Raw genomic sequence first — 16,154 nt, forward strand, 5'->3', positions numbered from 1 at the left:
TACATCATGGATGTACATGTACACATAATAAATACAGTGTCAGAGCTGGTGAGATGGCTCCAGAGGGTAAAGGTGCTTACTGTATAAACCTACCAACTTGAATTAAATGTCCAGGCCCATGTAAGGGAAGAAGGAGAGAAATGACTCCACAAAATTGTCCTCTAGTCTCTACATACAAGGTTTGGCACAAGCATGCCTGCGTGTATCATACACACTCACACACACTCATATATACTAATACTAATAAAAATACTAATAATAATGTTGAGTTGATTAAAATGGCTGAAAGCTGGGGAAAATGGAGTTCTAAATAAAATGCCATAGACAATTCAATGAGTTATGGATGATGATATTATTATTATTATTATTATTATTATTATTATTATTATTATTATTATTATTATTTGGGTTTTTTTGAGACAGGGTTTCTCTTTGTAGCCTTGGCTGACCTGGACTCAATTTGTAGATCAGGTTGGCCTTGAACTCACAGAGATCCACCTGCCTCTGCCTCCGAAGTGCTGGGATTACAGGCATGAACCACCGTACCTGGCTACTAGTATTTATTATAGTGGCAAAACCTTCACAAACCATGGAAGGTGTGTTAAGATACTACATTGTTGATATGAGCAGAAATAAAATAACCTGGGAAGAAAAGAGGCCCTGGTTCACTTCTGTTTATCTTGATGCAAATAATTAGAATACTTAGCTAATACATTTCACCCAATAATACACAAAAAGCAAGTTTTTAAAAATGGAGTTTTGAAAATATCTTCTAAATTGACCTAGAAAAATCAAATTACTTTCTCATAGTTGTTCTCACATGCCCTAGAAACTTTACTATCCAACAAAGCTTTCCTGAAAATCTCCTGTAGAAGACAAAGACTGAACCTAGGGTGAGGAAACTTGAGACTATCACAAACTCTTAGGCATGCACATACTCTAAGCCTTGGCATGAAAACAACTGGCCAATGATGGATGTTCTAGCATATACAAGAATCCTCTGACTAATATCTTCACTACCCGAAAATACCAATTTAACTGGCAATTCACTCTTCTACTATTCAGAGTAAATATAAAACAGATTCGGGGTTTGTTTCCTTTTTGTTTTGTTTTGTTTTGGTGTGGTTTTTTTCATTTTGTTTTGATTTTGTTTTTGTTTGTTTTTTTGTTGTTGTTGTTTGTTTTGGTTTTGGTTTTTCTGGTCCATCTAAATTCCCTCCCCTTCCTTTTTTTGAGACAGAATCTCAGCAAGTTGCCTGGGTTTGCTTTGAACTTACAGTTATTCTGTTGTGGCCTCTTGCCCCACTATGTCCAGCAATTTAATACATTTTTATAAACACAAAGGTTATGGCGTGGGCTGAGGACATGGCTTCAAAATACTTGTTGCACAAGTACAGAGACTTGAGTTCAGGATCCTAGTGCCTATGAAAAGAGCAGATTACAGCAGTTCACACTGTAACAGCAGAGCTCGGGAAGGGGGTACGCAGGGCTCCTTGATTAGTCAGAATCAGAAAGCTCCAGGTTCAGTGAGAGACACTAGTTCAAAACCTAAGGCAGAAAGCAACTGAAGAAGATACTTGGCATAGTGTCTAGCCTCTGCGTGTGTGTGTGCGCACGCGCACACACACACACACACACACACGTTTACAAGATAGTTGCGCTTCCTACTGTTTCATAAACTCTTCTTTCTTTAACTTACCCATATTTCAAACTGATATAAAACAATGCTCTCTTGTGGCAAAGCAGATAAACAAAATTTAAAGACTTCATAGCATATCATAAAAGCAGGAGCGAGTAGCAAGACAGCTCAGTGGGTACAAGCACTTGCTACAAAAGCCTGATGACCCATGTGATGTCTCACATTTAAAAAAAAAAAAGTCCACATGAGCTCATGTACGTGAGGGGCAGAGACAAGAGAAAATCTGGGAATACACAGCACGGTGAAATGTTGGGAGACTCGGCCTCAACAAAAGGGAGAGACTCAACTCCTGAGAGCTGCGCTCTGATCTCCACATTCGCACCATGCACAAGTGTGCTCACACACTCACGAAATAAAAAATAAAGGGAAAACTCTCTTAACAACGGGAAAGGGAACTACATGGAGGGGAGGGGGAGACAAAAGAAGGTAAAAAGAAAGATGCTGGGGAGTGAGCGGAAAATCAGAACAAAGCCGAAGGTACTATGCGAGAATGTCACAGTGAAGTCCATTTCTCTGTATGCTAAGCAAGGAAAGAATTACAGACTATGTGATGATAAGGGTGGCGTGCCTGTAGCATGCTGGGGGAGATGCTCACTGGGCCATTTCTCATCTATTCCCTGTGTTTTAAATCCAAAAGAAATGCCACTGCCTTCCTCAGGGGCTGCTCCTGTCTAGTGGACACCAGTCTCCAAGTCACCCAAAGAGGAAATGCTACATTCTGTCTGTAGGGGGCTCACAGGATCATGTCTCTAGGACTTCAAATAACTGAATGCAAGAGACTACAGAGGGCTGGTTTAACCCTAATGATGTTAAAAGATAAATCAGGCCATTTATCATTAACAATGCAGTGACCTGTTTAAGATTACTGCAAGATCATTCTTGGGTCACAGATCACTCCAAAGAGCAGCTACACATACAGTAGACGTCTGCTTCCTACCCCACCAGGCTAAAGAGCAGAGGCACATTTTCTCCATAGCCCAGTGGCCTAACTACCACTCCACCCTGCCTCTGACATACAGTCTCCCAGTCTTAGCATCTGTCTTTGCTGCTGCTCCCACCTCCCGAGTCTGTGTAACTATCCTCTCTGTCTCAAACATGGTTCCCAAGAAAGCCTATCTCCCTCACTTACTAACCTACTTATCAGAGATGTCCCTCCCTGCCACTATCTAAAAGAGCAACCCCCATTGCTAACCCCATTGCTGTCTGTCTTTTAACCTGCATTTCCTATCTTCACAGTAACTTTGGTTTTATCTTCTCCTCCCCGTGGAAGGTAAGTTCCATGAGAGAAGGGACCTTATTCACCACGCTCATGCTTGCACCCCGACAACCTGCAACCATGCTAAGTATGTAGCAGATACTCAAATGAGACAAACCAAAAGACCATGAAAATATTCTGGGTAAGTAAATGAGAAATCCTATCTATTCAAATAGAAATATTTTAAATTATGCTAGTAATAACAAAGTAAGTTAAGACTCTAGGAAAGAAATCACAGTTACACACACACACACACACACACACACACACACCACCTTCCCCTCTCCCTAAAGCAAGATGAACAGTGCTAGATGGCCAGAACAGAAACATTAGCACCACATACTTGGATTTGAATCTTGGCCCCGCCATCTCCCAGTGAGTCATTTCACAATTTTGTCATCTGCCCCTTCACAGTGGGGTAATAACATCCCATGTTGCAAGGAGCAGCTGTAGGACAAAGGTGCTCAGAGCACAGCTTCCTCCAGAAGTCACGTCACTGCACAGATCGTGTCTGTCCCCTCATGCGGTGGTCTGTACACCAGCCTCAAAAACACAAGCTAAGAAGCAGACCAAGCACGTTAGCAGTGCAGTTCTTGCCTAGCAAGTACGAGACCCCGGCTTCCTACTCCAGGACTACAAAAACAAATGAATAAAGAGATAACTTTAAAAGTATCCCTCACTCTGGTGTGGAACTGATCTACTTTGACACCTAAGAGTTTCTTTCTAGTCAACCTTCACTTTGGAAAGATTAAAGCAAAATGTGAAATTCGTCACAAAGCTAAGAAAATATGTCTTTTTAAAAGGTGGGGAGACATTTATAGACCTACATTGGCCAAAAAACAGTTTTAGCTACAGAGTGGTGAGCTATGTTTTATAATATAATAGTTCTCTACCTTTAAGACTTTAAAATTTCTACCTGCCTGGTTTTCTGTTGTGTTTTGGGTTGGTTTTGTCAAGCTGACTCATGTTAAAGTAATCTGGAAAGAGGAATCTCAATTGAGAAAATGCCAGAGCTTGTAGGCAAGTCTGTAGGATTTTTTTTTTTTTTAAAGTTAATAATTAATATGGAAGAGCCCAGCTCACTGGGAGCTGGGCAGTGGTCTTAGGTTGTACTCAGAAAGAAGGTTGAGTGGGCCAGTAAACACATTCTTCCAGGGAGGGCCTTTGCTTATAGAGTTTCCTGCCTGCTCTGACTTCCCTTGGTGACGTGTAAGGAAGTGTAAGATGAAATAAACACTAAACACTGTCCTTTTATCACGGAAATAGAAACCCAAGTAAGATGCTACCATTTTGAAAAGCAAAAACATTCCCCATATCTGCCCACAAATTTTGAGGTGGAGAGCACTACCAAAGGCTGAAAAATTAAAGGGCCAACTGACCAGTATATCCTTATGAAAACGGGGGGGGGGGGGGGCGCGTGAATTAAAATATAGATCAGGATGATTTTTACTGTCACCTGACAGCCACAGCCCTTATATAAGCAGAAGGCAAACACCTAACTTTACCTAGACCAAGTGCTCAGAACTAACGATCAGCTTCTCCAGTCTTGGCAGGTGTGTTGGTTTGTGTCCCCCTTAACACAAACTAGAGTCACCTGAGAAAAGGACATTGCCTCTATAAGGTTGGCCAGTGGGCATACCTGTGTGGCACTTTCTTGACTGATGACAGATGTGGGAGTGCCACCCCTGGGCAAATGTTCCTGGGCTATAGAAGAAAGCAAGCTGAGCAAGCTAGTGGGGGTGGGGGGGACATTCATCCACAGTTCCTGCTTCAGTTCCTGCCTCTGGGTTCCTGCCTTGGCTTCCCTAACTGATGGTAACACACTCTTTCCTCCTCAAGTTGCTTTTGGACAGTGTTTTCTCACAGCAGCAGGGAAGCAAACTAACACAGCTGGCCAGGCAGTGAGAGCTGAGGGCAATATTTTTAACTCAAATTTGCCTCATTTCCCACTTCCATTCTAGTTGAGCAGGTCCATTCGCAGTCCTGTCCTGTCTATTTCACCCTTCCTGGCCTCTACAAAAGGCTCTGATTTCTCCACAACCCACTACTTCAGGTCTCTCTTCCTCCAGACACATCCTAGCCAGCTTTAGGAGTTAGGTTAAACAGCCACCTTCCAGAGGCCTTTCCAGACCATCACAGCCACAAAGGGTCGAGAAATTTCCCTCTCAGCTTCAAACACCTAAATGAATGTGCTTAGCTGGTAATCCAAAGGACACGTGCCTAATACCAGCCTCCAAACCGCTCTTCCTGTTATCTTCAGATTTCACCTAATGTCACCTAATGTTACCAGGACACATTTAGCTTCAAACCCGATTGGGACTGTCAATTTAACAGCACTTAGAATACCCTGGAGACAAGCCTCTGGACATACTATGGTTAAATTAGCCTATTGGCTGTGAGACAATCTAGGTTTAGTGAGGTGGAAAGATATACCCTCATATATGGGTAGTACCAACTCATGGGCTGGGATCCTGGACCAGATACAAATGAGAAAGCTAGCTATGCTCCATTCATCTCTCTTGGCTTCAGGACCGGACACAAAGTGACCACCTTCTGCAGCCGTGCCCTCCCTATGACGATGAGCTGTACTGCATCGCCTGGAACCATGAGGCAAAATAAACCCTTCTTTCTCTATGACACACCCAGGTGCAGTTCTCAGCAACAACAACTACTAAGATAACACCCCCTCTTCCTAGAAGACTCTAGAGGGGTCTACAGACAGACAGAGCACCACAAAGAATGGACAACGGCAGGCTCTATGCTGTTCATCTTATCCCTGTATCCAATCTTTACAACCATCTCAAGTAACGGGTCATCGTTGCTCCTGTACGTGCTGCAGCTGACTTCCCTGCCAAGCCATTAGCCTCTGGGTGCCAGGCTTTGGGCAGATTCCATCAGCACTTCAACCATGGAGAATAGCTGGGTCTGAGAAGAGTCGGGATATAACAAAACCGGAAGGCCTCACAATGGCTCTCAGACTACTTGATGAACAAAAAGATTCCTCCGGTCACAGACTAGTGGCAGATAGGGTGAATAACTTTATAGCTGTAATCGGTTCTATTAAGGTGCTGCCTCCTTCAGTTCTGTGAGCTCCTGCATCAACGAATTCTAAAGAAGCAGTTAAGGACTCAATGCTGTTGACCCTGTCCTGAGGCTGACATACCAAAAAGCAGCAATGCAATGCCGGGAAAGGGACTTTAAAATCAGAATGATCAAGGCTCAAATCCCAGTTCAGTTACAATATAGCTGTGAATTTCTGGACTACATTCTCTTTAAAAGAAAAAAAAAAAAAAACATTAAATTTTGGGGCTGAAGAGGTGGCGCAGGTGTTAAGAGCACTGGCTGCTCTTCCAGAGGACCCAGGTTCAATTCCCAGCATCCACATGGCAGCTCACAACTGTCTGTAACTCCAAGATGCGACACTCACACAGACATGAACTCAGACAAAACACCAATGTGCATGAAATAAAAATAGGTTTTTAAAAAACATTTACTTTTCTTAAAATGAAGATTTATTACTTTTTATGTGGGTGGGTGTTTTGCCTGCATGTATATTTGTTCACCAACTGTGTGCAGTGCCCAGGAAATGGAAAAAAAAAAAAAAAAAAAAGAATGTGGGAGCCCCCAGAACTAGAGTTATAGCTGGTTGAACCACCATGTAGGTGCTGGGATTTGAACTCTGGTTTTTGGACAAGGAGTCGGTGAATTTAACCATCTCTTCAGCCCCTTGAACTGAATTCTTGACAGTTCATTAAAATGCTTTATAAAACCCATCTTGTTGGACGTGTTACAAAGATCCAAAAGCAGAGTGCGACGTTCCATAGGAGTCATGGATGGCACTGAAGAGGTTTGAGGGGTAGAGGTCTTAGCCTAGACTTAGCCCTTTGCCGGCTACATGTGAACCCTGAGCAGAGGACCCGGTTAACTTATTTTACTGCCAAGAAGACTGAGAAACAGGGAGAGAAAGGGACTTGTCTGGGGCCCTATCATGAACAACACACGGAGCCAGTATCTAACTCCAGCCAGTTTGACTTCTGAGTGTATTCCGGTAAGTTCCACAGACAGAGCAGCCGGGAGACAGAAGTGAGAGCTGAAATTGGCAAACCTCAAATTCGGACTTTCACCTCCTACTACTGGCCCACGAGACTCGGCCAAGTTACTTTGTGTCTCTGATCCTGTTTTCCTGGCTATGAAATGGAAATACCAACCCCATGACCTCACTCAGCCTGTTCAGAAGAAACTTTAATGAACAGCCTATTCACCAGTCCTGTGCACAATTTTTCCCTCCACAGACTGGGAAGGAAATGGAACTGGAAGAATGTTTTATGGTCCTTCTCAATGTATATGGGTGGAGCTCGTGTCCTGGGAATTCACATTTAGCAAAGTTTTAAGTTCGAATTTTAAAGGCCAGTTTTGGAAAGTTCTGAAGAGCTGCCACGGGCATCCTGCCCCAGCCCTTCCCCTCCCCCTGCAGCTTTAGTTTTTCTTCAGGAATGGCAAAGCTTTGTCAACCGAGGAGCTTGGGACTCTTTGTGAGTTTGTGGTTGATCTGTTTGTTCCCTTAAACGACAACAACCAACAAAAATCGTTTGTGGATGCAGAAGACACCCTCCTAGGCCGTGGGGTTGGGGGGGGCTGTATCGGGTATGGAACAGCTGGAGGGGATAGCAAAAGGCATTGGGTGATTTGTGAGTTAAGATGTTCTGGAAGCTTCCTCTGCTGACGTTCCCTACTAGCCTGCAGTTCTCCTGTGGAATAAATCAACAGAAAAGGCAAGAAAGTAAAGAGTGGTGGAAAGCATCCCTTGGCTCCATGTGTCCCTGGCTCAGAGGGCACCGCCCCCACCAGCCAGCTCCTGCCTTGTCTGGAATGTACTTCAAAGAGGACGGAATGATAATACCGTCTTCTGGGGGCGCTCAGCTAGACTTAAGTGTGTGGCCAGGGATCCCACAGAAATGGAAGACTGGATTGTTTTAATTATAAAGGGTGGGGTGAGTAGAAACAAATGAAGAAGGGGAAAAAATGAAAACAATGTTTTAACATCCTCCCGTTAAAACAGTCATTTTAGTACAAAAAGATGCAGTTCACTCTCTGTCAAAACTGTGGAGACTTCAGAGGCAGACTGCTTGGGGAGCGGTTCTGAGGCAAATCTCTTTTAGAGCCTAGGCCAAGAAGAGTCTAGAAATTCACTGTCACATTTCCTGGAGCTGCTCTTTGAAACACCTCATCACACATGCTCGGGCTGCCAGACTGTCTCTATAAAAGTCCAGATTCGAAACTCTGGTACTTTGGAGAAAACATTTGTTGAGTCTATAATTATTATACAAAGCCTGTTATTTCCTAGACTGACATAAAGGAAGAGAAAACTTACTTAAGCAAAAAGGCGAAGTGGGTTTTTGAAATGGAATACTTCCTCATACCTCTGTGATCTAATTGTCCTTAGAGCAAAATGTGTCTCCATTTTAAAACAATATCCAATTTATTTTCAAATGGATTCTTTGTTATGTATGTATTTATTTAAAGGGACAAATAAATATTTTTCTTATGGCAGGCACCAAGTTGGTTTGAAATGGTGGGGAGAGTCCTTTTGAAAAGATCTGAATTGGCAAGCTCTCTTTTCTCCCTAATTCCTTACCCTTACCCTGACCAAAGTCTCTCTGTGCCCTGGCTGGCCTGAAACCTGCTGTATAGACCAGGCTGGCCTGGGACTGGAAGCGGCCCTCTGCTTCCCCAGTGTCAATGTGGATTACAGGCATATACCAGGACCTTTTGTGGTAGAGTAGAATAGATGCCCTGGACTCTCAGAGAAACTCAACAGTAGCTAGAAGCTGAAATGGAAGCTCCAGTGACAGTCTGCGCCCTTCACATGTGTGATAAGAACATTTGTTGAGCATATGAATGAATGAATGAACTTAAGTAGCCATTTCACTACAGATGATTTGTATATGGTGAATGTGGGATGACAGGACCTCGTCAAACGCCTTGGTCAACCCTGAACCTACACTCTACCATGTGCTTTCCTAAAAGCTAGACCTCATGCTCCAAAGGCTGTGAAACAGCCACTGTTTACCCTACGTGCTTTGCTAGGCATGCTTTTAAGTTTTCTGAAAAGCTCTTAAGAACGTAAGACAGAAAGCAGCCTTCTACACCTTGCCTGAGACCAGCGCTGCTCTCAGCTCTGTGTCCCGCTCCATAAAAACCATGGATCTGAAATGGCTGTGCGAAGCTGGTCAACTGACCATCCCCCTGATAGTGGCTATCAAGCCTGACAGAAATCTGTAGGACCTGCTGAAAGAATTCTGGGCCTGCTTCCTTCCGTGTCCCTGTTGCCCTGGAAACCAAAGGCCAAGCTTAGTCAGCAGCTTTGCTTGCAGACTGTCTTCTCCTGCCTACCTCCCCACCCACCACCCGCCCCGCCCCATTGCCCCAGTTCCAATTAAAGAGAGGATAAAGGGAAAACAGTATGTGATTTGCTTCAAAATAGTAACAGTCTCTCGACAGTGTGGGCCCTGAAAAAATCCAATGTTGTTGCTTCAGTAAATAATGCTAAATTTAGGGAGCACATTTAAGGAAAATTTTCCAGTTGATAGAGAACGATTGAGAGAGACAGACAGACAGACAGAGAAAGATGGGGGAAGGGTGGAGGAGAGAGAGAGAGAGAGAGAGAGAGAGAGAGAGAGAGAGAGAGAGAGAGAGATGACATGGGGGATGAAAGGCCTCATACATGCCAGTCAAATCATCTACCACTGTGTTATAGCCTTTTAAAAAAATCTGTAACATATATGAATATATGTATGCGTACACGGGTGTGGTATATATGTATTCCACTTATGCAGGGAAGTTAGAGACAACTTGTGGCAGTTAGTCTCTTTCTGCCTTATGATTTTGGGGGATCAGAGGTGAGTGGCATGCTTGGTGGCAAGTGCATTACCCCCCTTTTTATTTTCATATTTTGAGACAGGGTCTCACTAATTGACCTAGGCTGGCCTTAAACTCAGTGGGTAGCCCAGGCTGGCTTAAACTCTCAATTCTCCTCTCTTAGCCTCCCAAGTACTTAGAATTAGAGGCCTGATACAATCAGGCCAAGCATAGTTACAAGGCTAAATCTATGGAGGCATGGCTACTTTGACCTTGATTCGCTAGTTGTTGAATAGCTTATTGGCCAGGAGTGGGCAATGGAAAAGGATAAAGGAGCATCTTATTCTATTTTCACAGAAAGTGAAGTTGTCTGGGCTTAGTGACAATAATAAAAGCCAAAGAGGAAACCACGGGGACCCCAAGGAGGTAATAGTGTTAATTTATCCTTTGGCCAACAACTTAGATTAATTAGAATGAATTCTCAGCTACCATGGGAGCCATATCAAGGCAGCTATCAAGGCAGCCATGGCCCACTTATCTTTCTATTTCTTCCAATTCCATAAATCACGGCTAAGTGAATCAATGAAGAAATAAAGGAAGACAGAGGGAAAATAGGGTTTTCGTCCTAACCAATGGAAACTCACTTTAGAATTGCAATCAAACTGTCTCCAAACCTATTCTGTAATGCCTTAAGCAACTTGAGTACCAGTGATCTAGCACAGAACAGCACAGCACAGGGCCTGTTGGCAGATTACAGGCCAGATGGCTATGCAGCACAGACTGAGGAGTCGCTTTCTCCATGAGAAACATCAAACTGTGGGTGTAGAGTAATGGATGAATAACAAGAGGAGGAAGAGAAATGGACAAGGGCTGTACTCTTAGCCCCTGTCTCCTACAGGCAGGGAAGCCATGTGGCTACCGACCTCCCAGGGAGCAAAAGATGTCCAGACAGCTGCTGGCGACTGAGGCTGAACAAACCAATAGAAGTTTATAGAAAATCCACAAATCTTCATCGGAAAAAACCAGTCCTCCACACTACCAATTCCCATTTTGTGCTAGAAAGCAGCTGAATGAGTTCTTCTTCTTCCCTCTCCCCAGGCTACGGCACAAACAGGAACGTGAGAAATCACCAGGAGAACAGTCAAAAAGCCTACAGGGTGGGGAGTGTGGCTCAGTACCCTGCCAAGGCCTGCCAAAGAGCTAGAGTTATAACTTAGCCAATAAGAGCAGTTGCTGTTCTTGCAGAGGATACAGGTCAGTTCCCAGCACCCACATGGTGCTTCCCAACCATCCTTAACTCCTGGGGATCCAATAGCAGCCTCTGACTTCCAAAGGAGCCAGGTATCCTATGGTATACATGCATGCATGCATACAAAACATTCACACACGTACAATAAGATACATCTTTTTTTTTTTTAAATTGAAGCCCACCAAGATGATAGTCAAGATGTTCTTGAAATGCCCCCAGAAAACACTCCCACACCACTGCCATATGGCCTCATTACCTATGACTGATAATGGGGAACACCCTGTTTCTGGATGGGGGGAGGAGGAGTGGGGAAACCAACCTTTCAAGCTTAGTAAGTCTATTTAGATGTTTTCCCCCTATACTCCAGTAACAAAATTAAAAAGACATCAAAGCCACCCATCTTATCTCCTACACACACACACACACACACACACACACACACACACACACACACACAAACACACACACACACACACAATCAAAGATGAGTGAAAGTTGCCAGCCTTTTGCCTTGTACTCTGTGAAGGACTGCACACTGCTACTCTAAAATGCACCAAGCTCCCCAGCTGCCACGGACCAGTACTGAAGGAACTACATTGGCATTTCTGTAATATGAACCATCACAACTATCCGTGGCTCAAGATACCTACAGCTAGAATAAAGGAAACAATCCTAGGAACTTTCCTCCCATCCCTTTTCAAAAATTCTTTCTGTGGGAAAAGAAGAGACAAGAGGAAGAAACAGAAAACAAACAATTCCCAGCAGAAGAGTAACTTAGAAAAACAAGCACACAACACACACACACACACACACACACACACACACACACACACTTAAGATAATTTAAATACAAAACTGGGAAGAATTTTTAAGTGCTACTCTAATACTATATAATTCACATTGTATTTACAAACAAGAAATCGGTTGATTGCATATAGAAATATCCAAAAATGGAAAACAATAATATGGTTATTTCCTACCAAGGAACGTGATAATATATATCTGAAAACAGTACAGCGGACTGCTACCATGATGCAGCCGTGCAGGCAAAAACTTAGATTCTAAGAGTAAAAGTCACCACTGTGGTTACCTAATAGCTGTCCTTAACTTGATACTCGTCTCTCTTATTGTCAAAGAGTACATCTGAGATGTATTTGATGAGCAAGACATTATTATTGGTAGAAGATGCTGTATAGATTTTAAAACACCAGCTGTAACTTTAGAAATTATTTACCCTCTAATCCCCATATCCCTTCCAAGGACACCCTCTGAACAGTTAAAACTATTTCCTTCATAGCGCCAAAAGGACTCAAACTCCAGCAGGTGCTTTCTCCCTCCCATTTCCCTTTCTTCTTCCTCCCTCCCTCCCTCCTTCCCTCTCTCCCTCCTTCTCTCCCTTTCTTCTTTCTCCCTTTATGCTGAAGACTGAGTCCAGAACCTTGAACATGCTAGGCCAGTACTCTACCTTGGAGCTACACTCCCATCTCTGGGACCTCAAACTCTCAACTCCCAGTCAGCAATTCTGAGTTCTGGATTGAAAGCGAACACATTCAATCACCACATCTGGCTTTTTTTCTTTTGTTTATCAAGTACACGACTGAACCCCCAGAGGACACACAGCAGGACCCTGTTGACCAAATAGGTGAATGAATATGCACATAGAATGGCACACAGTTACTAGACTGAGTCAGACATGGTGGTACATTCCTATCCCAGGATGTAGGAGCTGAGGAAGGAGAGCCTCAAGTTTGACACCAGCCTGGAATGCACAACAAGATACGTTGTTGTTGTTGTTGTTGTTGTTGTTGTTGTTGTTGTTTTGGAGATGATGTCTCACTATGTAGCTCTGGCTGTCCCAGAAGTCACTCTACAGACCAGGCTCACCTTGACCTCACATGGATCCACCTACCTCTGCCCCCCCAAGGGCTGGGATTAAAGGCATGCATCACTATGCCCAGCTCTAACAAGACATTCTTAAAACAAACAAAACAAAACAAAAAAATGTCTGGCTGATGCCCGTGCAGTTTTGTAGAACATTCCAATTAAATCCATATCCAAACCAGTCTTCTTTCTTGCTCTGCTCTGACGTCATCCTTTTCCATGCTATACAGTAGAACAAGATGGCTGGCAGCAGGAGGCTTGTTCTGTGGATTGTCTGTCTACTCTCTCCTTTAAGGAGGGAAAGGTGGCAGAGCTGACTCATTTCTAGAACAAGAGCCACTGGCAGCGTCTACCTCCCATCTCTTTTAATTTCCTCTCTCGGAGGCCTGTCCTGGTGCTAAGCCCCACCTGCCAGCAATCTTCACCATTAGCTAACATCCTCCTGGACATTGCAGACCACCCACCAGTAGTGCCACGAAGTCACCTCAAGCCAATGGCAACAGAAGAACGGCCTACCTCAGCCCTTTCTAAAGTCTTGATCTTTAAAGCTGTGCGATTAAATTAAATGACTATTGCAAGTCCCTGAGTTTGAGAGATAATTTGTTACAGAGTAAGAGCTCATTAGAACGTGTTCTTTCTTAGTCTCTGCTTTCTCTCCTTCTAAACACAATCAGCAGAAGCCAAGGCAGCCAAGGCAACAGGAGCATGTCCTTGAGCTCCCAAGTTTAACCTTGAAAATAGTTCAGGCAGAGAGAGTTGGAGGAAGACAGTGGCCCGTGAACAAGAGTGTTTGGTGTTGCCACCCGAGGCCATGGAACATCGAGCAGGTACCATGGAAGACCATACCTGCCTCATGAGCTCCTCTTGACGCTTCCTAATCCTCTCTCTCTCCATCTGGATCCTCTGGAGCCGCAGTTTCTGTTGCTGCTGCTGCTGCGTGGTCAGGGCGTTGGGCACACTCATGAGCCCCGTGGGTGGGTTCTGAGCAGGGTGGGTCTGTGGATTCAGGCTACTGGGCACGACTTGCTGCTGGTGTTGGTGATTCATCACTACAGGAGGGAAGGACAAACAGATAAATGACCAGGGCCTATGATACCTTATCATAAAGAGCCTACCAGAATGCTTTGCGCTTCAGAGTATGGATTCCCGTATTCCCTTCAAGCGCTTTACTGTTAATCATTACTATTTAACAAGTATTGTCTTAACTCAATCCATGAAGAAACAGGTACTAGCCCCATACTATCTAGCCTTCACTTTCTGTGTTGTTAAAAATATTATTTCATATGATTCTAATGATATGTTTTTATCACACATATGTGTGTGCGCATGCACACGCACACACTCATACATGTAAAAGCCATATTTGGTCCTCTACTCCCACGACATGGGTCCCAGAGTTGGACTCAGGTTGTTAGGTGTGCAGCAAGGACCTTTCTCCATTTGGCCATCTCAGAAGCCCCATCCTAGAACATATACTAAACTTAACATAAAACATAATGGTAAGCCAGGTGGTGGTGGCGCACGCCTTTAATCCCAGCACTCGGGAGGTAGAGGCAGGTGGATCGCGGTGAGTTCAAGGCCAGCCTGGTCTACAAAGCAAGTCCAGGACAGCCAAGGCTACACAGAGAGACTTTGTCTCGAAAAACCAAAAAAAAAAAAAAAAAAAAAAAAAAAAAAAAAAAAAAAAAAAGCCCATAATGGTAAAAACATGCCCCACAAAGTCTGTCACAATTAGGAAAGATTTTTTCCCCCAGGTCACCCAGGAGTGTGTGGATTTTTCAGACACCGTGAATATCTGTAGCAGCATTACAGATGACATGTAATCAACTCTCAGTATCCAAAGGGCATCTGAGAATACTCAGAATAAATGGGTGGACTGAGAGCAACAGGTAAAAAGCAGACCGCAATCAGAAAAGGGCCCACTTTACACTTTGTTAAGAAAGAGTGACTCAGTTAATGGAGCACTGGCCAGCCGTGCAAGCAGTGGTGGTTCCACCCCCAGCATCAAATAACCCTGGAGGGACGGTGCAGCCCTAGAATCCTAGCACTCAAGGGAAACAGGAGAATAAAAAAAAAACAAAAACAAAAACAAAAAAAAAAAAAACAGGGTAATCATCAGCAACACAGCAAGTCTGAGGCCCGCTCTGGCTACATGAAATCCTGTCTTTAAGAAAAGAGGTCAGGCAGTCGTGGCACACGCCTTTAATCTCAGCATTCACAAGGCAGAGGCAGGTGGAGCTCTGAGTTTGAGGCAGCCTGGTCTACAAAGAGAGTTTCAGGACAGCCAGAGCCACACACAGAGAAACCCTGTCTAGAGAAAAAATAATAATAAAATAAAAAAGAAAGGCTGGAAAGACAACTCCTTGGGAACAGCACTGTAGGTATGTTTCTGGAGGACCCAGATTCCCTCAAATCCCAGTACTCAAATGGCAGTTCACAACCATCTTCAGCTCCAGGAAGTCCAACGCCCTCCTCTGACATCCACAGGCACCAGGCATGAATGCGGTACAGACATACATGCCAGTAAACACCATACACATAAAATACTTTCTTTTATTTATTTTTTTTCAAGACAGGTTTTCTCTGTGTAGCCTTGACTGTCCTGGACTCACTTTGCTTTGTAGACCAGGCTGGCCTCGAACTCACAGCGATCCACCTGCCTCTGCCTCCCAAGTGGCTAGATTATATGTGTGTGCCACCATGCCCGGCTTTTTTGTTGTTGTTTGTTTGAGACAGGGCTGTGCTGGAACTAATTCTGCCTCAGAATACTGAGATATTTTAATTAAAGCCAAAAGTTAAAAACTTTTATTTGTTCTGGGAATGGAATCTTGCATATAAAGAATGTGTTGTATCACTACACTCCCGGTCCCCAAAGCTGTGTGGATAGTATGTGGAAGCATGTTGTATCACTGACGTTCCTTGGATGAATGAGAAGCAGCCTAGTTTCTATGAATGGAGTATGTGTGTAGCAGGCAGGGGGTCCCACTCGATTCCTAAGCTTTGGTGTGAAGAACCAATGGAACCATCGGGACACTTCTTACACCACTTAGTTTGAAACAGAAAACAAAAACAAAAACAAAAACAAAAACAAAAACAAAAACAAAAAAGAACCCCCAGAGTCCTTGCTGATGTGCGTTTCCCTTCCAGAGCTTGGTACAGTCCACCTTTTTTGGGGGGGGTTTTTTTGTTTGGTTGGTTGGTTTTTGGTTTTT

At 43.9% G+C, this 16,154-nt stretch overlaps 1 protein-coding gene across 1 annotated transcript in view; it reads right to left on the reverse strand.

Annotated features, from left to right (window-relative positions):
• Wwtr1 (WW domain containing transcription regulator 1) overlaps window positions 1–16,154 on the reverse strand; it is a 122,348-nt gene that overhangs the window by 7,520 nt on the left and 98,674 nt on the right. The window contains exon 4 of the mRNA XM_051157184.1: window positions 13,789–13,991. Within this exon, the coding sequence (XP_051013141.1) occupies window positions 13,789–13,991 (203 nt within the window). The remainder of the gene's footprint in view (window positions 1–13,788; window positions 13,992–16,154) is intronic.

Source organism: Acomys russatus, chromosome 15 (genome assembly GCF_903995435.1).
Source record: "Acomys russatus chromosome 15, mAcoRus1.1, whole genome shotgun sequence".
NCBI lineage: Eukaryota > Metazoa > Chordata > Mammalia > Rodentia > Muridae > Acomys > Acomys russatus.